This window comes from Mchenga conophoros, linkage group LG16, assembly GCF_057382185.1.
Source record: "Mchenga conophoros isolate Kocher_MC1m ecotype Shallow Benthic linkage group LG16, M_conophoros_male_GT1.1, whole genome shotgun sequence".
Taxonomy (NCBI): Eukaryota; Metazoa; Chordata; class Actinopteri; order Cichliformes; family Cichlidae; genus Mchenga; species Mchenga conophoros.
Window position 1 is genome coordinate 16148153 of NC_140541.1, and position 26497 is coordinate 16174649.

At 41.7% G+C, this 26497-nt stretch overlaps 1 protein-coding gene across 3 annotated transcripts in view; it reads left to right on the forward strand.

Annotated features, from left to right (window-relative positions):
• The window catches only part of fgf14 (fibroblast growth factor 14), a 119195-nt gene that overhangs the window by 63458 nt on the left and 29240 nt on the right, over positions 1–26497 (forward strand). For 2 of the 3 annotated variants that reach the window (XM_085250698.1, XM_085250700.1), the window contains exons 2-3: positions 21868–21978; positions 23131–23234. In XM_085250698.1, the coding sequence (XP_085106824.1) occupies positions 21868–21978; positions 23131–23234 (215 nt within the window). Of the gene's footprint in view, positions 1–13240; positions 14658–21867; positions 21979–23130; positions 23235–26497 lie in introns of those variants that run through there. The other variant, XM_085250699.1, reaches the window with a different exon arrangement.

Below are 26497 nucleotides of genomic sequence, written 5' to 3' on the forward strand. Positions count from 1 at the left end.
GAAGCGTGATGATTTTTGACCGGGGGTGAAATGTCACTTTCTGAGCTGCTATTCTAACTATACCTCTGTCACACTGGTGCTCACTTATAAGCAAGCAGCATGTGTTTTGTCACATTTTAGTAAAATATGATTAGCAGTCGTTATGTCCACAGCTGTCTTTCAGGGATCCAGCGCTGTGTGGTCATGTTTGATAGTCAAACAAACACTGCCGGGAATGTCAGTTGACTTTACAGGGCAGCAGCAGCAGAAGGAGGTCACAGGTGTGTGCGTCTGCAACAGCATCATCGACAGCTCTGTCTTTTTACTAAAGCCTCAATCTTCAATATCCTGAGGGCCAGGATAAAAACATGTCCCTCCTCTTCGCCGTCCTCCTCCTCCTCCTCTGTAAGTAGGCGTGATGGAGGAGGTGAGTGAGCTTCAGCAGTACAACGAAGGCCAACATCGCTGTCCACATTGCAGGCTCAGTCCTGCCAATTTTCGAGCTCCGTAATCAAGTCCCACCTCAACGGTCTGTTTCATGTGGAAAGAAAATTAAACTCTTGCATCAACTTTAAGTCATTTTTCTCTTATGTATTTCAGATGATTTAAATGCCCCCTCCCCCCATTCGTAGCCCAGGCATAAAGACTTGGGTTCTTGCATCTCACTTACACACCGCCTAATTATAGTCCACTGTAATTACAAATGTGTCACTTTTCATTAGGCCCTAACAGCAGACATGCAAATGAAACACTCTGTTTGAGAGGGTTTTTTTAATCTTTTCTTTTTACTCTTTTATATCTCACAGATTGACACAATTAAAAAAAAACAGCTTAAAGGTAATAATGCTTTCATCTCTATAATTATTATTTCATTATCTCCATTTGCATATATATTAATTAGGGCTTTTGGGCATAAACATAAATCGTGTTGTTTAGACTTTGATTTTGGCATTGTTCTGTCTTTTGTGCTTGCAGAATGGTTTTCTGTATTTTTCATTTATTTTTTCGTTACTTCATTATATCGTGTTTACTCACACGTGGAACTTGTCTCTCTGCCTCGACCTTTAACCCGTGACAGCTCAAGCTAACATAAGCACGAGCTCTAAGAGGGTGTTTGTAACTCTGATGTGGATTTTCCTTTGGCTGGTTGGTTAAACGGTGACTTGTGGTGACATGCTGTATTCTGAGAGCCAGCGATTGTCTGGTAAAGGCTAATGTCTGATTTCTGCACCATATCGAGAGCGCTCGTCTGGCTGTGCTCCACTGTTCACATCAACAGTGTCTTCCTCTGTTAGTGTGTAGTGTGACCTGACATCACTGCACCACTAAATGCTATTGGAAGCTATGCGCCCTAAGGCAAATCCATATATCATAGTGTGCCTCTATTGTGTAACAAAATGAAAATTAATGCCTTTTCCAGTTTGTTTGTTTGTTTTTTTTTGTCTTTTTCTTCATTTCAGTTGTTGTCTTCATGCTGTTTCCTCGTCTCATCTGACGTGGATGTTGACAATTAATGTGAAATATGAATTCATATATAGTAAATACCTGTTGCCAAAAGATGATCGATAAGTGTTTTACAGCACCCTGAAACCCACTATCAGCTTTTGGTTTATCACTACTGACTCTAATATTAGTTACTGCTCACTTCCTCTTGTTAGGTCATAACTCTGCACTGAGATCACTGCTGTTTACATCATGTTGTCAGATCTTTTATGAGTATTGACTGACACAGAGATGATTTCGATAAAGTGATGAGACCCAGTGGGCTATCATCATCAAGACTCACATGTCCGCACAGCATTTGCGATGTTGCCCGTTTTGGCCACTTGAGGGCATCTTGGTTGTCTTAAGAATACAGCTTCTTTGTTCTTCAGTGAAACGCTTCGCTTTCGATCCAGTCCAGTAAATCTTCTGACAGATGGTTGCCTAAGTGCACTGGAACATTTAGAATCTAAATATAGTGCTTACATTCAGGACAATGTACCGACATGACACACTGTTAGTTTCCCAGAAAAGGAGCTTATATTTAATTCACTAGAATCTTTTTTAAAAATTATTTTATTTTTACGATACACGTTGCTGCATGCAAATTAAAGTCGATGGGCTTCCATTTGAATTATTTATTGTCATTATAAAAGACATCACAGTGCACAGAAATGTAGTTTTAGGGAAAGAACGTGAACTTTTTAGAGTGGAAGCACATATGCTCTGTGCAGAGCAGCTCCTCTCCTTGGTCATTACTCTAATCCTGCAGCAGGGTCCTGCTGAGCTCTGCACTGCTCTCTAGTGGCTAAAATGTAGTAAAGCAATTTCAAAGAAGTAAAAGAATTATAAAGACAGTAAAGAGAAAAGAGTCCACATTATCTTGACAGTTAAACTATCAATATGCTATAATGTGTCAAGTCAAAAAGTAAACATCTAAATAGGAATATAGTCGATAATTTATACTGTGAGCAACATAATAAGTTGCTCATTTGGTGGATGAGGTCCTACATCCCCTGAAACCTTGTTACAGTGGAGTCACAATATTTTAGTGCTGTTGCTGTTGTTTCCTGTAAATGAATTAATATGGCAGGCTGGGAAATGCCAGTTTATTGCACACATAACCTAAACTCTACCTATGATACTTCTTTTTGTTTAAAATATAAAGATAAAAAGATAAAAGAGCTTCATGTTTGCATGCACAACTAACAAAATATTGCAAATCTGAACCACAGATTTCTGTGCAAGAAAATTCTCCTTCCAAATGTGTGCACGGCTTTTGTAACTTTTAGGTGACTTGTCTTATGAAGAAATCCTATTAGACATGCAGAGCCACTGAGCAGGTGTCAGCACCATCACCAATTCGTCCTTTAGCAAGAAAAAAGACGGACACACTGCCAGATTCATAAAGAACAAAACTAGGAGTCCTGTAACAGATGGTATGGCCCACACAGAGCTGTGATCTCAACATCATTGAGTCAGACTGTAGCCTAAATCCACCGAGTCCAGCAACTTCTCTAATATTCTTGGAGCAAGCTGTCTGTAAATTTGTACTCAGGAGAAGTGGAGGTGTTTTTTAAGACTCCCTCTGATGAAGACTTAACCTTGTTAACGTGTCCATATGTTATATTCTATGTGCTAGAAGACATAGCTCGAGTAAAATAAGTAGACACCCCTGCAGTATGCCAGTTACAGCTTCAAAACCAGATTCTCTTTAAAGGGCACATGTGATTTACTTCATAATAGATCAGCCTCAGATTTCACAGAGCACCCCGTTAACACATGTTGTGTTCAGTCGATTCTGTATTTAAGTGTATTCTTCCAATCAAAGAAATGTCTTACCTAATTTGGCTTATCACTTTGTTGACAATGGCTTCTCGCCAAGTGTTGCTGAAAACTGATGTGAGCACCTGAGGACATTTCTTGGGCCTATATCAAACCTGTGGATTGTTTTGGTGTATTTTTATTTTTAAAGTAATCTGAAAAAATGTAGTCGAATGTACTTTAATGTTTTCCATATTCATTTGATGAAGATGCTTTTCCATATTTTGTTGTTATTTTGTGTTTTTTCGACATCTACAGCTGAAACTGAGTGTGTCCAGTGGCATATTGCACCTATTTGAATATAAACCTTACTATCTGAGTATATATTAGATGTGGAATTTTTGATGTATTCATAGTTGTGGTAACACTTGATCTATGACAGTTAATGGGCGTCTGAGTGTGCCGTAATGTCTCCTGGTTAATTACTGCTGTCATACTTCGGTATTAACCTCATCACTTCAGACTAGTCCCCTTGTCACTTGCATTAGCTCACAGTCAAACACACATCACTTCTGGAGTGGCAGGACATCATCAGTGTTTTTGTCTTCCTTTCTCCTCAGAGCCAAGAGGGTCACACCAGTCAAAGTGCAGCACCAGCTAATGAAAGTTAGCGCCATAATTCTGGTCATTACAGACATCATCAGTATTTCATTGTCTCTTGTGGAAAGCTTTATTAGTCTTCTCAATCAGAGGTGACCGAGGTCCTATTCATACTTAGTTATTAAAGATCTATGGTCCATATTATATGAGCACACCTTAATAGACCTCAAAGAGGAAACATTAAAAGGAGTGCAATGTGAAACACATCTATTTGACAGAATATTTTATAGAGCCATCATTTTTATGGTTATGGCTCCAAGTCATTCATTACCAACAGCACATTTGTCATGTTGTAGTAATGGATATTTTTATAATTTATATACAGCACAAGCAAGGTTGTGCATTTTTTCCCGAGTACAGTGAATACAGAGCAGACATTACAGAATCAGATCACCTGCTGTCTGGGATGACGGTGGGCTGGTACAGCTCTTGTTGCACTGTTGTTATATTTTATGGTATTGGAGAATTTGTAGCTATTGTTGAAATCACATCCTCAGCTCTAATGATGCTGCACTACAAAATGTTTGAGAATCTTAGCTAATCAGCCTTTTTCATGTCGAGACTACTGCTTATCACTTCATTGTCCGTGAGATAAATGTGAAGCTGGAGCCGTGAATTGGTGCCTTTTAATGCTCTGTAATTACGATAATTGTCACATCCCATCTGAAAACCTGTCACAAGGTGTGGGCTGATTCTCACTTCAAGTGCAACATGTCCTGGGTTTTGATCCTGGATGAGTACGCATTTGTCACAGCCCGCCTCAAAGCAGAAATATATTTACAAATACATAATAGACTTATAGAAGAGCTATTTGTCAGCACAGTCGGTAGTGTGAGACACTTGTGGATGGGTAGGAGTGCACATGCAAAGCAAAGGAAAGAAAGTCTGAAAGAAGGAATCTGATGTAGTTCATCCAGCTGATCACTTACATCTGCAGGAGAAAGCACAACCAGAAACAAAACAGAGACACCTAGTGTCCAAATGGCCTGTGGGATTGTGACACGGTATAGGTGATTTAATTAATAAATGCAAAAACACAAATTTGAAAACAGCAGTTTGTCATTTTATTGGAATTATGTGTCAGATTATATCTGGCTGTGACTAGCTGCCAAAAACCCAAGGAGAAAATCCATGACACAATAATACACGTTATCAAAGTATGCACCATACAGGCATGGTGAGCGTGTGCACGTGGAAAGCAGACATGCACATCTTCTTAAACATCGACCTCGATGGGGCTGTCGATCAGCCGCTTCCTCTTTCGTGCTAATTGATTTTGGCTTGTTCTTTCAAGAGGACTGGCAAGCATAAATGTAAATATGTAGTGTGTGTGTGTGTGTGTGTGTGTGAGAGAGAGTGGGGGGGGAGGGAGAGAGAGAGAGAGTGAGTGAGGGAGCAGAATCAGTTCACAGTAATGTGTAAAAGGTGTCAGCAGTGATGATGTTATCAAAGGTAGCCATTAATCCTGACAGACCTGTGCTGTTCTTACATCTGCATATCCAATATCATTTGTGTATTGCACTTAAACACACACACACACGGTTTTGCTTGGCTGGCCTTTTATCTTAAAAATGTGAGTTACCTGATTGAAAACTATGCTGCAGACACGACTACATGAATATTCTTTACATTCACATCAGAACTCACTGACCTGATTTTCTTCATGTCTTATTTTTGAACTCACAAACAGAACTTGGCCTGACCTGGCGCCACCCTCATTAACATTATATGAAGCACCGAAATACACAGAGGTCCTTCACCTGCGTCGGGAAATGATTAATATTAATGTGCACACCTATCCACTTCACTTGGCTTTGGTTTAGACACCTCTGTATGCATATTCACTGACAAGCAAAACAATAAAATATGCACACATGCAAGCACACATTTTTGTGCGCCTGGTGTCAGCCTTAAAATCCGGAAGCAGGCGATGCCACAGGGGCTCAGAGTAATTGATATTCTCCCACACTGCCCAGGGCTTCTCCAAGGAACCTCACTCTGCAGTGCTGCTGACAAGGCACATTCCATCACTGCTGCAGACTTACACATCCTTTGATCCTATTTTGTGTGTGTGTGTGTGTGTGTGTGTGTGTGTGTGTGTGTGTGTGTGTGTGTGTGTGTGTGTGTGTGTGTGTGTGTGTGTGTGTGTGATACAGAAAGAGAGAATGAAGCGGGAATAGAGGATGTGTATGACCAGTATGTTGACTCTCCGGTGAACTGTGACATTGTTTTGCCCCAGCATGTCTGACTTTTGGCCTCTCCTCTTTTCATCTTCTTTTGCATTTGCATCTATCGCTCCCTGTATACATCTGTTTACTCGCTCATATTAGTCCTTAAACACCCCCAAATTAGTTATGCATCATATTGGACTGTTTGTTTTTGAGCTTTTGTTGAGTTTTTAACTAAACACTGCAACCAAGAGGCGACTGAGATCAGTTGGATCACTGCCACTAGTGCAAAATTTGTCTCGTTTCACTTGCAAAAATCGGCTGTCTCAGCTTTAAATGTGGCAGCAAAGCCTCCAGACATATCTGATTTTTGAGTGACCTTCCATTTCAAAGCTAAAGTTGCCAAGAAGACTTAATAAGGAGTTTTGTTTAAGCAAAACACCATTATGAGACCCCTCATTCAATAATTATGTCCCCACAATCCCATCCTCTTTCTTACTCATTTTTTTTCCACTTTAAGAAGACTATTTTGTTTTATTTTGCGCTAGTTCAGCAACAAAAGTGTTAACTACCTCTTTTTTAGTTGACTTTAGACAATTGGTGAGTGAAGCTAACAGTTTGAAGCCACTGTGTTTCATTAATGTCTCCGTCGGAGGGCCCCACACCTCAGGCCCACTTTAATCTCATCCCCAGAGAAAGGGCAGTGCTCCATCACACTCGCAACAGAGAGACATATTGTAGTGTGGCCATACATATTCTCTGGTGGCATATTTAGTATACCTAGGGGCAATTATGTGATGCACATTTAAGTGATTTTTATAACACTCTGCATGAGATGATGAAGCGGCTATTTAAAGGTCTGTGGGCAGAGACGTAGTGTGCGAGCTGTTCCACATATTCAGAAGTCAGTCTCTCTGAGGTTGTTCTGCCACTTTTTTAAATGTATAATTTATTCACAGTGAATGATCTCACTCACAGTAAAGCAACAGTTACTGCTTCTTGGTTGACCTCGTGGAAGCTCATTCATTCATATATTCCTTCAGCAATAAGGAGGCAGCAACAACTAGGCCCTGCTTTCCCATCACGCCATATTGGCTGTAACTCACATCACTCACTTATTCATTATTTACTGCTTTCTATATGTGACTTTTCACTGTTGCAAGAAAAAGCTTGTGAACTCAGGATTTCTGTCTTGATGTTGACAAAATCTTGTGTGATCTCAATCTGTAATGAAATTATAGACACAATGTTATTATAGTTTACTGACATTAAATTAAAACCTCAACTCAAACTCAGCGTAAAAAAAACATTTTAGAATAACAACAACAAAAATAAAACCTAGAAGTTTGAAAAAAAAAAATGTAATATATATTTTTTATCTATTGAGGTATTTAGTAACATGTTTACTGAGACTTTGGATGTAAACCACAGCACTGTACAACACTGTAAATCATCTGTGTTTTTATATGCACTGATTTTCCTAAATCTTGCCTCTGACATGTGCCCTCAATCCAGTAACAAAAGACATAACAACTCTTGACAAAATCTTACACACTTACCAATACATACAGTGGGGCAAAAAAGTATTTAGTCAGCCACCTATTGTGCAAGTTCCCCCACCTAAAATGATGACAGAGGTCAGTAATTTGCACCAGAGGTACACTTCAACTGTGAGAGACAGAATGTGAAAAAAAAATCCATGAATCCACATGGTAGGATTTGTAAAGAATTTATTCGTAAATCAGGGTGGAAAATAAGTATTTGGTCAACAACAAAAATACAACTCAGTACTTTGTAACATAACCTTTGTTGGCAATAACAGAGGTCAAACGTTTACTATAGGTCTTTACCAGGTTTGCACACACAGTAGCTGGTATTTTGGCCCATTCCTCCATGCAGATCTTCTCGAGAGCAGTGATGTTTTGGGGCTGTCGCCGAGCAACACGGACTTTCAACTCCCGCCACAGATTTTCTATGGGGTTGAGGTCTGGAGACTGGCTAGGCCACTCCAGGACTTTCAAATGCTTCTTACGGAGCCACTCCTTTGTTGCCCGGGCGGTGTGTTTTGGATCATTGTCATGTTGGAAGACCCAGCCTCGTTTCATCTTCAAAGTTCTCACTGATGGAAGGAGGTTTTGGCTCAAAATCTCACGATACATGGCCCCATTCATTCTGTCCTTAACACGGATCAGTCGTCCTGTCCCCTTGGCAGAAAAACAGCCCCATAGCATGATGTTTCCACCCCCATGCTTCACAGTAGGTATGGTGTTCTTGGGATGCAACTCAGTATTCTTCTTCCTCCAAACATGACGAGTTGAGTTTATACCAAAAAGTTCTACTTTGGTTTCATCTGACCACATGACATTCTCCCAATCCTCTGCTGTATCATCCATGTGCTCTCTGGCAAACTTCAGACGGGCCTGGACATGCACTGGCTTCAGCAGCGGAACACGTCTGGCACTGCGGGATTTGATTCCCTGCCGTTGTCGTGTGTTACTGATGGTGACCTTTGTTACTTTGGTCCCAGCTTTCTGCAGGTCATTCACCAGGTCCCCCCGTGTGGTTCTGGGATCTTTGCTCACCGTTCTCATGATTATTTTGACCCCACGGGATGAGATCTTGCGTGGAGCCGCAGATCGAGGGAGATTATCAGTGGTCTTGTATGTCTTCCATTTTCTGATGATTGCTCCCACAGTTGATTTTTTCACACCAAGCTGCTTGCCTATTGTAGATTCACTCTTCCCAGTCTGGTGCAGGTCTACAATACTTTTCCTGGTGTCCTTCGAAAGCTCTTTGGTCTTGGCCATGGCGGAGTTTGGAGTCTGACTGTTTGAGGCTGTGGACAGGTGTCTTTTATACAGATGATGAGTTCAAACAGGTGCCATTCATACAGGTAACGAGTGGGGGACAGAAAAGCTTCTTACAGAAGACGTTACAGGTCTGTGAGAGCCAGAGATTTTCCTTGTTTGAAGTGACCAAATACTTATTTTCCACCCTGATTTACGAATAAATTCTTTACAAATCCTACCATGTGAATTCATGGATATTTTTTTTTCACATTCTGTCTCTCACAGTTGAAGTGTACCTCTGGTGCAAATTACTGACCTCTGTCATTATTTTAAGTGGGGGAACTTGCACAATCGGTGGCTGACTAAATACTTTTTTGCCCCACTGTATGTACTTTTAATATTTTAGTTGTGCTATAGTGTAGTGTTTAACATGTTCACTTAACATCTGTTAAGTGATCTTCTGGTTGACACCGGGAGGAGACACAGAGAGAGGGTTGGATCAGGAAGGGCATAAACATCTGTGCCCAATCAAACATGTGGGTCCTTCTGCAGCTGCAGCCCCTGAAGGAGCAGCTGAAAAAAAGCAACTTTCACAGGACCAAAGAAACATTATGGAAATACACAGAGAAGAAAATGCTTTTCTAAAGACTTTGGTGTTCATTAGTTCACCATTAGAAAACTGTCTACAGATGGTGGAAATTCCCTGTTGGTATTCTTTCAATTACCGGGCATCCTGCAAAGAATGTGTAATGGAACCCAAGTGTACCAGCAAACACAGAAATGTTTACAACTTACTAAAAATGTTGTGTCCACTACAATAAAAACGCTAAATGGGACTGTTTTTTTTTAAATGAAAAGACACCACAAAGGGAACAAAAGGCCACTGAATGTTGCAGAACACTACTTAAACAAAAACTGAACAAGTGATTCCAGCCAATCAATGTCAATTGTGCATCAATGTATTCTTCCAATGACATATAAACTAAAATTATCACTAAAACTCCAAAGCACTGTATTTTCAGATCAAAGCAAATTACCTTTATTATTATTGGCGTGGTTATATTTAACCTAAAATTCCGACACGTTTTGGCACACAGACCTTCATCAGGTCGAAAATACAGTCCATGAACACAATGAATCTTCTCTAGTGTGTTCCACCATTAGAGGCATTAGACGTATGGTGTTCAACCAGTAGCAAGAGTAAAACTTCACCAACAGGAGGATTCTTTAGTAACGTGGACCAAAGATCCAAAGAGGATCAAACATTCACGAAATTCCGAATAAGACAGAAAAAGACGGCACATACAAAGATAACACAAAGGCATCTTCAAGTCAAATAAAGCTTATAAAACAAGGAATTAGTTTAAAAATATTCTATAGTTTTTAAATAAATTTGACAGTTTTCATAGTTTTAATAATTTTCTTCAGGTCATAAGTGAACGATCTAATAAAGGAATCTCACTCAAAGTGATCAAATGCAAAAATGTTCAGTAATGAGCATGCAAAATAACAAACTAGTTAAGACTGTTCATGATCATGTGCTCGCGATCCCCTGAGCTTTCTGGCCTTTTCCCATCTCCATGGTTTCAGTATGTGCACTTAATTCATGACCACTTAATAAAATTTCTCCACAGTCGCTGCCCCATACAGGCTCTTTATGTGCACTCGTCTATCTTAGCTCTCTGATTAGCTCGGACTATTAAACTCATCCAAACTAATGAGACGCATACACGAGCACTGTAGGATACTTAAAGTCTATAACTGGGCTTGCTAAGCTTTTATTACTTCAGTATATGGACTCATGATATTCCCTGATTAAACAGCTAAAGTGAGGGGAAGAAGAAAAAGACATGGAGGGGTAGAGGGATGACATGAATCTGAGCTGGGAAAAATCATTAGTCCTCTCAAATTGAATTAACTTGCTGTCTTTGATAATGCAATGTAATTTCATTCTGTAAAGTTAAGGTTCTTTTATATCGTCGAGCCTCAGAAGTGCTGAGTCCTGCTGCCTGGTTTTTCTATCAGGATAGGTGATAAAACAACATGCCCCCTCCTACTATCCTCAAGCAAAGTCTCAGCAATAATCAAATGGGTTGTTTACTTCAGCTCTGTGAGTTGCCATTTGCTTTGCCTCAGCAGCAGGACATCTAACTAAGATAATTTCATTTTCTCAGAGGAGATTGGATTTAAATGATTTGACCTGATGAGGCTGTGGTTGCATTAATTGCAGCTTCTGCTTTGTCGCATCTTTGTGAATGAATCTTGGTTTCCAGGGTTTTCCATAAAGGCCAGATGTGCACGGTGTTATGCTCAGTGCCACACAAATAATAGAGGTTCAAAAACCGGCATTGGCGTGCCTTGTATTTTATAACTGTTGTTAGTTAATGTCTTGCAGATTCCAGCCTAAGGCAACATTTAGCCTTGTGTTTGCGGGCAGCCTCAGACAAAGTGTCCACATCTGTTTATCTAACTGCCTGTCTCTGTGACCCAACTTAAAGAATGAGTGAAGCTTTTAGGGCCTTCCTGAAGAAATTACTGTGAACAGCTCAGGGCAGACTGTCAGTTTGCTGTAACCATGTTAGAGCCTAGAAGGTGCAGTATAAATGGGGTATTAGAAGTCACGGGGAAAACACTTGGCTTATAGGTCTTTGGAATGGGCCTGCCATGGACCCTCATTCATTCACACACAGACGGAAAAAAAATGTAGGTAAGTGCGCTTTTGTTTTACTCTTCGACTGTTTGACGGGGTTTTCGATGCTTTTTTGCAACCACTGCTGTGTTTAGCTTAAAGGAAAGAACTGCCCTAGATTGCACAGTGTTGTCTCTGACTAGAGTTCCACATGTGAATTTATGTGCTTTGAGGAAAAAGCTGTTCATGTATATTATGCCCATGCTGTGAGACTGAAAGTGGAAAGGCTATAGTTCACCAGCCTCCCTATATGTGTGTGTATATATACATATATATATATATATATATATATATATATATATATATATATATATATATATATATATATATATATATATATATATATATATACTCAAAGGGGAAGATGCATATTTCTTGTGCAGTCAGGCGATGTAACCCAGAGGAATAAAGAAAATCCATTATATGTGTGAGCTTAAGTAGAAGCCCTCTGCGATTCATAACCGTCACGGTGACAGTGCCGCTCTGCAAAGTTGCTGTGGGACCATTGTTGAGCTGACAGTGTCCGCTGCTGGTTGGAGCGTTAACTGCATGTCTCTCAGAGCACCGCAGCAGCAGGAGGCTCCTAGGACATAAACTTTTAATGCACCCACGATATGTGCTCAATCTAGTGGGATGAGGGGTCGGGGGAAAAGCACACAAGCCCACGCATAGCGGGTTGAATGTCTTTTGTGAACCTATGTGATCTATAAAGAACATTTTAAAGCGGAATTCGTGTTTTGTTTTTTTTTAAATCACTAACAGCGCTTTCATCCAGCTGTTATAAACCTGCTCATCTGTCCTCACACATTTTTCCCGTTCCTTTGTCACTTTAGTCAATCTTATATGTGTACATCTGCTGGATATCAACAGGTGTGTGTGTGCATGTGTGTGTGTGCATGTGTTTGTGTGTGTTGTGAACGCACATCAGAGCTATTCAGTACAACACTTTAGTCCCCCGTGAGCCAGGCTCTTTAATTACAGCCACAAACAGCAGATGGCTCTCTTGAGTTTTAATTTCTGTGCCTGTGATTGAGAATTGGATGATATTTATCCCCAAATCAACGAAAAGGATCAGACGCCTCAACCTCGCCCTGGCATTTATTGCGTGGATCAGAGACGTCTCGGTCAGCGTTTAAATTCACATGCGGGTCGTGAGTGGAGTGGAGTCTCTCTCATTTACTCGTGATTTACCGGAGGCATTCGCGCTGTCTCGTGGCTCGTGGACGTTTAAGTAAAGGTTATGATAACCGACTGAAGAAATGACACCCCCACACTCGCGACCCACCTCCATGATGGTGCAGAAATCAGAGACGCTGTCCCTGGTGCTGAAGGCGCACACAGCAAATGGAGCGCGCGACTTGAATCGATCTTAATTAGAACAACATAAACAGGTTTCATGAGATGGAGCAAAATAAATAAATAAATAACAAAGAAGAAGAGTAGCAGTAATCCACTCACTACATGTGGAAATATATGGACTGTCCTGTGATAATGAGGTGAAAGGGAGTTCATAATGGCACACTGTCCCCTCGCGTTTGGCTTTCTTATTTCCACATGAGTGGTAAAGGGAATGTAGCTTTCTAAAGAGTCCAAACTAAAGCGTTAAAAACTGAAATGCTACTATCTAACGGCTTCAGACAGTCTGTCCCCCCCACACACACACACACACACTTTCTCTCTTCAAGCAGGGGCTCGGTTGTCAGGAGGGAGGAAGTGGGAGGGGGTGCAACCTCTTCAAGTCGTGCACTAACGAGTGGTTAGGACTTGTTGATGGGAAACGTTTGTTGATCTGGGGCATATAAACAAGCACTTCCTACCCCGTCCACCCCCACCCCACATTTCTTTTTTTTTCTTTCAGCGTTGGAAAATAAATTGCGCCGTTTGTCTGTGGTGTTACTTTCTTCCCTTATTCCCACTGCGCACTGATCGCTATGCATTCGTTTTCCTCGCAGTGGGCTCTTTTGTGAACATGCACTGGGTCGAATTGTGTGCTGGTCGCCGGGGGGTTTAAGTTTAATGTATTTGTATGCAGCTTGTCACACAATGCAGACGTCATCTCCACATGCAGGATCAGCTTTGGGTATGTTTTTCCCTCCCTGGATCCTATCGCGCCCAGTCGCTTGTGTTGTGAACACTAGCCGACACGTCGACTGGTAGTTGGAAAATAACTTGGTATTAATTCCACATAACAACTCTGGCTCGGTTGCGCGTTCCTCTGTATTCCCAACTGTGTTTCTCTCGTTCGGTCATCGCGGGGTCCCTGTCGCCGATTGCTTCTTGCAAACTTGGGAGCTGGATTCGCCCCGAGCTGCTGTGCCTTGAGACGGGTTGTGATCTTCGTAGGAGGCGCCTGTGTTTGTTTAATTGCTGGCGGCGCACATGCACGGGCGTCCCCACCGCAGACTAAAGACTGACTTCAAAAAAAGCAATCTCGTCTGGCAAAAGGAGAGGGGGAAAAAACGGAGTGTGAAAGGAGGAAAGAGCAGGTGAGATTTCACCGAGCGGACGAGGAAGCCCGTGCTGGACATTTAAGGAGGCGATGCTGCTGATTATTTCACAGACAATGAACAAACACATCACAGCACAGGTATGAATAATCCTCGGAAATATTCGGAATCAAGACTGTAGTCACTGATGTGCTGAATTACGCATGAACTGATCTAATTTTTTTCCACCATGCTCAAGAATTTTTCGAGTTATAGTGACAGCTGGTTTAATCCCCTAATTATCATGTAGTATTTTGATTTTTTTGATTTTTTTAAAAAGGAAAGCCAGCTTTTAGAAATATTTATTTGGCATTTGACATAACGGAACGAGCCACATAGCCGCCACCATGGGACTGTGACCCGGGCTGCGAGCTCTGAGAGGCGGCTGTTTGAATAGTCCGTGCTCCGAGTGCAGACTGGACCTGAGCAGTTGTGACATTTTGAGCCATGGCTGCTGCTATCGCAAGTGGGCTGATCAGACAGAAAAGACAGGCACGGGAGCAGCATTTAGACCGACCCTCCACCAACCGACGGAGAAAGAGCCCCAACAAGAACAAGGGGCTCTGCAATGGGAACCTGGTCGACATCTTCTCCAAAGTGCGCATCTTCGGCCTCAGGAAGAGGAGACTACGGAGACAAGGTCTGGGAACTTCAGAGTGTGTATTCAGTGTAAACATGTGCATACATTCAACCACTGGTTGATCGCTTAATTAGGACTGCACTATAAAAAAAACAACCTTGGAGCCAGGGCAGCGAGGGGGCGAGTCAATAATGTTTGCTTTTTATTTATTAGACGCATTTGCCACGTTAAACCTTTGTGCTCCAAAAAAAAAAAAGTTAAAGTTGATTATGAGAAGACAGAGCACCATGTTTTGTGTATGTAGTCGAGTTGGTTGAAAATAACCAACATTCCTCTGATTTCTATGCAGACCCAGGTAGCTGACGGGCTCCTGACGAGTTGTACCAAATGGTTTAGACAGGTTTACGTAGCTGTCACCTCTGTGATTCTAAAAAGGGGTCTGATCGCCATGAAGCACATACAGAATATGCTGAACTGCTGTACATAAGTAGATTACAAGAAGCCCAAAATGAAACTCATTTCTATGCAAGTAAAAGGTCAGTATCGCTGGAATGGAGATTACTCCTTTCAAACATAATTCCTCCACCCCCACCACCATCCTAGCATAATTCTTCAATTTCCAAAGCCAGTGGCCTCCCCTCTTGTTCCGAATGATATTCCGTGCAATTATGAACACGTCATGAACATTTCTTGGCTGTAAAGTGGCAACCTGGGATTGCTAAAAGAGCAATATCAACAATTAGCTCACTGCTGGAATCACTAATAGTGTTTTCCCTTAGAAAAAGAAATGAGGGTAATTCATTTAGGGAGAAAATGACTCCGGTCATTTCCCCCTTGTTAGTGAATGATTGAAGGCAGCTGCATGTTTCTCTCAGAATCATCAGGTATCAGACCTGTTGCACCACACATGCTCTAACTCCAACAGATTGAACCCTCTTGGCAAGCTGCATTTGTTTCCTCTTTATGTGCACGGAAGCAGCGTTTACTCTTTCATCTTGTCCACAAAGAGAGCCATTTTGATTGCTGAGTCTCTCTGTTCATACTGGAGCAGAACAACACCATGAAGTGTCTGCTTCACCAGCCCTTAGTGATTACATGTATTAAAATGGCTTTGATGAAAGAGGATCCGTATAATAGCCCGTAGAGGACACATCTGGCCATGGGTGAGGGTGCACGAGAATGGAAGGGTATAACCAGCTATCCTCCAGGCTGCTGTTTCTGCGTCTGCCCACAGTGTGCATGTGGTGGGATGTGTATGTGTGGCTGCCCCATTTTTGTCTGTGTGTGTATTTAATTGTCCGTCCTCTTGTGTCACCTCCGAATTGGCTTGTGGCGCATCTATCTTTTCATTTGAAATTGTCAACAGCATCCAGAAGCCCTCGCAGATCACAGATGTGGACAGATGACGCTGTCCACATCTGTCAATACAAGGGCCCGTATGCTGGTGTTTCCTTTCATTGGGGCGGCGTGTGCTTCAGTCTGCTCTGAGTGCAGAGATGTAGATGCCAAGTCAGCCTTCACTGGCAAGCATAAAATGACAACATCACACCTGGATCGGCCATTTTCTGGAGCAACACACGGCCTCTTGAATTTCAAATAAGTGACGGTAATCCACAGTAACAGCTAAAGCACAAGTGTTGGTGAACTGTGTCACAAGTCTGCCCGGAAGATGAGGGACACTTCACATAAAATCAAAGTAAGAATTCAAGGAGGGGGAAGCTCCTTTAAAATGGCCGTTTTCTCCTTAGTTTTGAGTGTCTCGTTATAACAAACACTGTTTTCCTTTCCTTTCTTTCTGTACTCGTTCTGATTAAAGGCCCTAATGGGGAAAATACCTCATTAATTTCAGTCTCACATGAACTGGGAAAATCTCTATCGACTGATATGCGACGTTGTTGCCGGGGTGCTCCCTGCCACTGTTACTGTTCTCACTGCTTCATCTCTCTCTCTCTTTCTCAGACACTTCCTTTCCTTCTCTCCCTTCTTTCCTTCTTTCCACTGTGTTAGCATGAGAGCACAAAGCTTAGGAAGACTAATGACTTGTTTGCTGTACTTAATTTAATATTGAACCCTGAAAAGATGTTTCTTTGCCAGCGAATAAAACCCAAATGCACCACTGATCACATAGGTTGCGCTAACGTGCTCGGACGTACACATTTGTCGTCATTTCCCAGGTGACAAAAACACTGGGCTCTGACAGCTGAGCCCAAACAGACTGTGGTGCTTCAAATTCCTTCTCAGATGTGTCAGAATGAGGGAGTTGGGGTGAATTAAAAGGAATCCCTAAGTCTAGTATTCCCTTTGGGTTTAAATATTGATCTTGTGAGTCAGACACTATGGGCTGCATTGATTGGCATTGACTTACAGTGTGTATCAAAGCCTGAGCATTCTCCGTACAGAAAATGATCAGTTGGCACTTTGTATTTGAGCTTGTTTTGTTGCAGTTGATCATTAAGCCGCACAGATGTGGCTCCCTGACATCTGTCAGTACCTCGGGGGATATGCTGCGTGGAAGCATTTTGTTTGCCGTCCTTCATATCAGCTTTAATTTTAAATCCATGCTTTTTGATAGCAAATACAGAGCCAGTGATCGCCATAATTTTTTAGGGGATTAGATGGGAGTTATAAATCCTATTACACTCAAACCCAGTAAGCGAGCCGGGGGCACACGTGGCTTGGACTTGCCTATAATCTCGCTGCTGTGGCTCTAATTATCTCCCGCCAGATTAGATCCCTTAATTATTAGATAACGTTACATTAGATTACCCTATACGTGATCTAAAAAGCCAGCTGAGATGAGTGATTTCCCGCTCCCTGGCTGTTTATTCAAGCACATGTTGACAGGACAGAGCAGTGCGTCATCAGTCAGCCTCCAGTGTCTGTGCTGAGTTATTGGATGAGATGTCAGCGATGTTGTTGATGAAGGAGGAATAGGAAAGGAGTGAGAACGCTGCTTTGATCGCCTTTCATATGACAACACAAGCGAGAAGGGTTTTTCCTTTGTAGGCTGGAAAAGCCCTTCTCCTATTCTAGAAACATCCAAAGTGGGTCAGGCAGGGCAGGGCTGACAGGAGTCTACAAGTATTGCTGCAGCTGTGCCTGTGTGTTTGTGTGTGTGTGTCTCCTTGTACCCCGCATGTTGCTTGCTTACTTTGTACTGAGGTGAGTATGTTCCCCTGCACACACACACACAGAGGGATGACAACAGAAAATAAGAGAGAAAGGGGAAGAGGGAACTGCAGCGAGGTCGCTTCACAACTTTCCCGTCACAGCTGAATTTATACACAGAGAGGATTACTGCTACAAAACAACACAATTTGAGGTCTTACGATTCCGATGCTCTCTATTTTCCAAGGAAACCCCCCGCTGATGCCAAGCCGCAACTCAGTTTCCTTAGAAACAAAGCATGTAGAAACATACAGTGCTTCAGTTGTAATAACCAATAGTGCGACTGGGAAAGTCCAGTGAGATTAGAGGCTGGAGACTCCATCTGTGATAAGCAGCATTGTTGTTTCACTGTTTGGGGCTGTTATATACAGAGTCGTCTTCATACAGACAAGAAAAGAAATAAGTAAGAAAAGAAGCACGAGTCAAAGACCTCGTCGACTTAGAGAACACCACAGAGACGTTTTCAAAGCTCTTCTGGATTTTAAAGAGTGTACGCACCATATCAAGCTTGTCTGGAATGCATGCTAGTGTATTTGTCAGTCATAAATAATTCGCTAGGTATTTAAAAACATGACTGACATATTCATAGAGACACTCCCCAGAATTGGAATAGAGCTCAACTATCATGCATAGTATTACAGAGACTTATCTTCCCCATTTAACAATTGTTTTGTCTCCTCCCCCCCTTTTCAGTCTTCTTTAATTGAAATGAATTAGCTTGAATTAGTTTTAATTTGACTTATTTTCAGCTCACTCTGTCTGCTGCTCTGAAGTACTTATGATTGAAGCTGAAGGGGAAGTCTGTGTGTGTGAGATATACGGGCTTGCTCGCCTCAGGGAACACAGCCAGTATTTCATGATTTATGGCACGATAGAGGAGCCAAGTTCACCTCACACACATGTGCATCGCACACGCACACAACACAATACGCAGTTATGCAGTTTTAATTATGACAGATGTCCTCGGAATCAATCTCACCTTTCCCTCACAAGAGTTAAATGTTGATCAAAGCCATTTATTGATCACATGTTTGCCAAGTTTGTGTTTCCACATAATAGTATTTGCTCAGGGGAGCTGTGTGTGCTCATTGAATATAAACATGAAAATCTGTGTGTAACACCGGTGTTTGCTGATCTGTGAAGAATTGAGACTGTTTCTAGAGCAAATGGAGACCCAACACCATATTAGTCTGTCGTGTCCTGGAAAGTGCTCTGTGTGTGTGTGTGTGAGCATGTTTCCCGGCTCTCACTACTGTATGAGAACACACCTGTCTTCAGTGGTCTTAAGGTTGCACGGTTTTCTATCTGACTGCTGGGTACCTCTATGTTTGAAAAAACAAATGCCAGCTGATATAGCATGTGTTTGTGGACCTGGAGACACCTGTTTAAGTGTCTCAAGGTCACATCAAATGTGACGATGTGGAAACATTTGCATCAGGACAGAAGGAGGCAGTTTAAGGGAGGATATCTTAGATAAAAAAGGAGGTTCAATGTCTAAGACAGGTGGTCTCACCTTACCTGCGATTAATATATAGTATTTAAAGGCCTTGACTATCCTGAACACTTGAAATCCTGTTGTAGAGGCAAGAAATAAAATTCACCCCAGATTTTGATGTATTTGTGCACAAAATGCAATAAAGTCGACTGCAAGCTATAACCTAATATTCATCAAATGAGTCATCCTCTGAGCTGGAGATCACTTTGGTCTTAGTGGTATGTGGGATGACCCACAACCTGTAAACTAATTTAAAAATAAGTTGAAAGAGTCTGTACTCAGCTCTGCTGCAATTACTGGTACACATTCCATCTTCTCTGTCCGTCTCTCTTACAAATGAAGAAACTTACATCTACCCCACCTCCTAAGGCTCACACAGTTTAAAGTTAAGGTGCATTAAAAACACCAACCCACGCATAACTTGGTCTTTATGTGCAGCCTGCTGTGAGACGAGTACGGACCATCCACAAGGCTATGCCACAAATATATTCATTACCTTTACTCTAACACAGTGCTGTAAAACCAAAATCATTCAAGCTGAACTCGACTCGAGCCACGACCCCAGCTGCAGGACCTGCAGGTTAGGAGTCTCTCTTTGCAAGACTAAAGTTAGTTATCCGGCTCAGAGGACAGCAAATTTGGACGACTAGGTTGTTTAGCTTCACTAAGTTTGGAACAAAAGGTGTTGAATAATTTTAAACTTGCACAAATTAATCAATGTGGGATTTAATTCCATTAATAAATCCACACAATAACTTCTAATTAATTTCCAATCATCCTCGTCATTTATTAAGCGGCATTTGCTGTTTTTTCTAATTCATATTGCACATTGGCTATTGGAGTTTTCATTTTACAATTTAAAGTGTCATTTTTTAAAAGTGTTTTCTGAGCCCAGAAAAGTTGTCATGGGAAGAAAAATGCTATATGCTTATAAGGAAAAACAAAAAAGACGATAACACGAGTGCTGTCGATAATCCTCAAACCAATGGTGCTCATGGAAGGGGGCAATAGCAAAAAGACAAGCTGAAAGATTATGCTAAAAAAGAATGATATTAAAAATCCAAGATCAAGTTCAAGTACTCATATTAGGTTTGGACAAATAATGAGAAATTTTTTTAATAGGCTTTTTAAAAAAGCCATTCTTTAAATTTTAATCTTTCCATTTTCCTTTAAAAATATACAAGTATTAAGCAGAAATCTATAAACCAAAAATTTTGACAAAAACTGAATTTTATTTGTTACATTTTTGAATTTTTTTCTTCTTTTTTTGTCATTTTACTGGCACAAAAGAGGTCTCAAACCAACCTTCACTCTAACAATGCTTTTAGAACGCGTCACATGTATTGTAAGTTCAATGAAAAAGAAGACCAGGGACGATGATCTCTTCACAGTGACATCTGTCTCTGGCTAAATGCCTGCAATGATTTTGACTGAGCTTAGCATTATTGCGAACCAGATAGATGCTGTCACCATCCTGTCAGCCTGAATCGCGCACAGCGGAGGCACTCTGACAGTCAGATTCTGCTTTAGCCACCTTTTCATTGTTCTGCTGAAGCAACAAAGCAGTGCAGATGAATGCCATAGCGCCGCTGCTCCCATCCGCCAGCAGAGAGGCATTCGCTCTCCCTTTCAGGGAGCGGGGAAAGGTCTCAGAGCTGGCTAATGCCATCAACTGAAAGAACCATTTCAGAGGAGAATGCCCCGAGCCGCACAGTAACGGGGGGGAAAAGCCCGATGCTGCCCTCAGCAAGACCTCTGGAGCTCTCCTCTGCGGCCTCTCTTTGTTTCTTTCTATATCTCTTCCACATAACTGTACTCACCCACCAACACACACACCGAGTAGCATGCAAGGACTCAGGTGAAGTTGATTCTTCACCTCCCTAGGGTTTTCTTAGAATGAAATTTGGTGTGATGGCTGTCTCTACAATAAGTCTAATGTTGATAGTATATGACCTCAGACGCGCAGGTACACAAAAGCACACAGATGAAGAAATATCACAGCACAGCTTGAGAGCAAGCAATATTTTTTTCCAGAGATGTCCCAGTGTGCACCCGCACGCAGGTTTATTAAAATGTGTCCTTTTCTGTGTTGTACTGCTTTTTACTTTTTACATTTCACTTTCACTTTTTGTCATGTTATTGCAAACTGACAAAATGCCAACTAAATTACAATACGACTCGCTGAGCTGCAGCGGCTCTGGGCAATTAAACAGCAGTGATTTATTTACAGTAGATATGCGGCTAATTCCCCTGTCGGGGCAGCTAGAAGGGACGGCACGCAGACACTCTCACATCCTACATACGAAGAACCCAGAGAGGGTGCTATTGGGTTCATTATGGGAGTCAGGCAACCACAGATTAATTCTGCTACCTATAATTGGATGGACTATCTCTGAGCAGGATGGGGCTTATGTGCCAGAAAGGTGGCTTGGGGATTTGCTTGTGAAAAACCACCAGCTGCAATACTTTGTGTGTGTCTCGGTGTTTTGCCATAAAGTCCCCGTGAAAACAATTTTCTTTTTGTTGTGTATTAAATCAAAAAAGTTGCATTCTTGAAGTTTATTCTAACTATTCTCTGTTCTTTCTCCCCCCCCCCCTTTCCTTCAGATCCCCAGCTCAAGGGTATAGTGACCAGGTTATATTGCAGGCAGGGATACTACTTGCAAATGAACCCCGATGGCTCTCTTGATGGGACCAAGGATGACAGCAGTAATTCCTGTGAGTACCTTGAAATATCTCTTGGACTTGTAGATCAGATTTTTAACAGGTGTCTGGAATAATCTAAAGAAATACTAGCAGAGGTTATAGAAAAGTTTACCCTGTGTAGGTTTCTTGAGCACAATTTTATGTCTGGCTTGTTTCCTGCTCCATATTTATTCTTCTTATACAAAAAAATTAACCAAGCAGTCACCCTCTGCTAATGTCTGGTCAGTATTTTTGATCTTTGGAGCAAAAATGGCTCTTAAATGGAGCCATGGGATCACACAGTTTGGTCCTTTTCCCGAGAGGCAAAGTGGACCAGGAAACAGTAGGCTCAACAGAGAGAAAAAGGTATTATTAGCTTGTTCTGGCACTGCTCCTCTAACACTTCAGGCTAGGTGGTTAATTTGATTCCAGTGCTTGGTGCTAATGCTAGCCTGACACTCTGCATTGTGTCACTTACTCCTGTCAGCAGGAAGAGATGTGGCACATGTCACATGCGGTAGGCTGAAGGGACTTATTGAAACGGTAAGCATTATAGATAGCGTGTCATTTTAACTCCAGGATCAAATTAGGTGTCGGCAGTTGAAACTGACCGCAAGCCATCAAAAAGGAAAGGAAATGAGTGGTTCTGCATTTAGTTCTCTCAGATTTTCTTCTAGGATGCAAGCCTGCCCTTTCCAGTTGCTTGCAGGGTCAGCTGAGTTCATTGCATCCCTTTAGTGCATGTCTCCCAAATACACACCTAATGTCCCAGCCAGGCCAGTCCTCTTGTTTCTCCCCCATACAAACAATACCCATTACCTACCACGAGTCTGCTACAACAACAAGGGTGTTATTAAATCAGCCTCGCACTAGCGGTGGCCCCAATTACAACTGCTTCTCAGGTAGCACTGAGTGGCCAAGGCTGCGCTAGGCTAGTCACGTCCACCAGCTGTGCTGCAATTCATCTTCTGAGATTACCTAAATGCAGCAGTCAGCAGTTGTATTATCCATAGTTTGCAACGCCTTAAAGATAGACATCTTGTGTTTAGATGATGGATTGTTACTTAAATGTTTTACCCCCATCTAGTTAAAGTTTACTTAATGTTTGGTTTGTCTGTTTCAATATTTTTTGGTGAGATTTTGATGAATGTTTGTGTTTGCTTGTTTTACGTGTGTGTTCCCCAGCTTTGTTCAACCTTATTCCTGTGGGCCTCAGAGTTGTCGCCATTCAATCCGTGAAGACAGGGTTATACATCGCAATGAACGGGGAGGGCCACCTGTACACATCAGTGAGCATTCTATTCTATTCTATTCTATTCTATTCTATTCTATTCTGCACGGCTTTCAGTAAGACACCTGTTTTGTTCCTGCATAACACAAAATGAAGCATAATGCTGAAAATGTTTCTATGTGTGGCATCTGTTTATGTTTTGTACCTGTGTACAGCTGTATGCATATAAAATCATCAGTTTTGACATTAAGGCAGACTCCATTTTCAGTAAGGGGGCTTTGACCATGTCTCCAATATTTGCAATACCACATTTGCAACAGGATAATTGCATTTCCGTGAAGCTCAGGGATCCCATTAAGCAGAAATTTATGCAGTCCAATTTTTATTCATCAGCTTAAATGCCTTGCGACTTGTCAGTCTATATGAATTGACATCTGATGACAACGGTCAGGATGCTCAGGATAAAACCCCCCAAAAAACAAAGTGTTTATCTTTTTTACCTCTGTCGGTCTAAAATGCTAAATTACAGGATATATTTTGTCATGTGGCACATTGAAATGTTTAGCACGGCATTCATAAACCTATGCTACATATTCAACATTCATAGCTACAGCGTTATTTATTAGAGTGAGGACATCTGAAGAGCAGCCATTGTTTTTCACTACACAGTCACCCACTATTATTGACGGCCTCTCTTCAAAACAACATGGGCCCGGCAGGTTAGGCAGCCAAGGGAGTGATAAGACCTCACCCAGTCCGCTCTGTCCTCTCCCAGTCACTCAAATCAATCAGCAGAAAGAACATTGGGAGGAGTGACTCTCTGCTGGACAGGGATATCCATCAGAATCATTGTCTCGTCACCTCCTGCTGTGCACATGTTCCTAATGCTCAGAGCACAGACCGGGAATTGCCTTTTTTTTCCCTCATTCATTACCGTAGAGGTTTACAGAGGCTACTTCTCTTACTGTACCATGCACGAGCATTCTTCAAGTATATAGTAGGATTCCCGTCTGCTTAATCACTGCTTGACTTAGGCCAAAAAATGAAATTCATTTGAGAGGATTGACCTAGAATCCTGTGGCTCTTGTTATAGAATTGCACAGTAGGGATTATAAATGAAACCGTGCTAACTATCAGAACACACAAAAAGACACGATTCCACAATTCGTTAAATGCAGGCAGCCCTTTTCTCGTGTAAACACATACTTTAATTAAGACACTTGTTCTTATTGAGATGTTTTTTTTCACCATATACTTACACAGATTGCACATTTATACATTTTCAATTCTTTTGCATGTGCTCCAGTTCACAGAATGATATTGCATTAAACCGGCATAAAAGTAGACTTTGAGCACAGCAGTTGTGTAAATATAAGAATACATGAGATGTGCTCAAAAACATTCCAGAAATCCATCCAGGAAATTCAAAACCTGTACCAATTTCAATCTGACCAACTCTTTTGCAGTGCTTAACTTCTTCCAGTGCTCTTGCTGTTCTGTATAGTCCTTTGAAAGTCCTCTTCTCATAACTTGCACATGTGAAGTTGCCATTTCACCATAGACCTCAAACACTACTATGCAACAAACTAACAACTTTCCTCCCAAGAATCATCGCTGGTATTTTTCTGCGTCATCAGGTTTCTGAGTCGGAGCCGTTCAGTTTCCAAACCTTAAAGCGGTGCATCCAGTCTTGCTCATCCACCATATCCTCTGACAGTGACTCAAATCAAGTCTAGAGTATAACACTGAAACTGCGATTCATAAATTTGCCCCTGAGGGTGAGATTCTCAGCATAGAGTTCTGTTGTAATTTAGTGAAAAGTGTGAAAGAGGACATTTGCCACTAATGACCAGACTTCGATACATGCTAGCGTGCCATCGAGTTTCTGCTCACGGCAGTTTTTTTGGTAAGACCAACACAGTCTTCACTGACTCCTCACTCACTAATCAGCATATTTAGAACTTTGCAAATCAAGCTGTGTATGTTTTGACACAATGGCAGTCATCAAAGCAGTGATCCAAGTTCAGCAGGAAAGCTTGGAGTAGTCCATTGCTTCTCAAGGAGACATCCTTAAAGGAGATAGCAACCAATTTTAGTTCAGTCATGGAGGAGCTGTGACACTTTTTTCACAGCTCAATAAACAAAGCTTCACTGTAATATAGATGCAGTTTGTCAGTGCTTGGGATTCTAACCTACAGTAATAAGAACCTGTAAGAAGAATGCGAGTTAGCTTTGAGTTTCTCGTCCCTCTGTGTGGTTGGTATTTTATCTTTCAGCTTCTTGACATGTTTAGCTGAGCAGAAGTGCTGTGAAGTGGGTCTGGCTCTGCCTGGCCGGAGCACTGTGTTCCTTCAACACCGTTGGCCCTTCTCTTTTTTTCACGCAGCTCCTCTGTTCCATTTGCAGCTTATTTCTGTGCTAATGGAGGTTCTGATCGGCCCTCAACAATCCAACCACCCACTCAAAGGTCTCTTTTTGATTCTTAGTGTGTGAATTAGACCACTAATGGCAGCTCAGTAAGATGTTCTTCATCCTCCTCCATCTTCACCACCCCCTCCTTTCTGCCGCTGCTCTTCTCCTTTTGAAAGAAAGGTGCAGCGTTCCTCCCATTATCACGGTGTTCCTTCACAAGCGACAATCTGACAGTCGACCTTTTCCTACCGATTAGGCGTATTTGATTTTAGTGCACTCACATTTTCAGAAGCTTCTTTGATGGTTATGATAATGCACAAAAACATGCTGATTGGAGACAAACACAGGACACTGAACAACAGTGAAAAACAAGCTGTTGTTATTGGAAAAAAGTGTTCTTTAGTAAGTTCCCTGAAGCGAGGTTAGTTTAATTAATCAGTATTCACTTGGCCAGTTGTACAGTATTCTTTTACATATTAAATGCATTTCTGAGGCTTTTACCGCAATGATATACTTTGATAATGAGTGACACTCGAGGCGGCTCAAAAGGAGAGTTCCCCTCTTGCAGAAAATAGATGGGAAGCCCATTCATGGCCTCTGGTGGTGCATCATATTCTTTTGTGTGAGGCACCCAAGGCGCAGTATGGAGCTCAAATGACAGAGATAACATCAAAGTGACTGCACAGCCTGGCACAAAGGACACACCATGGAATAAAGAAGAGTTCAATCATCTCACCCCTTTTTCAATCTGCTCCTTTTGTATCTGAGCCAATAAACTCCTGGCTAATTTCTCCTCCAGGCTCCTCCCTGGATCAGGGATACTTTCGAAATGTAATAACAGCAGAGCAATTCTCCCAACTTGTTGTACTGGTGGAAGATAGCAGAAACAGGATTGCTGAAAGTCTCCAG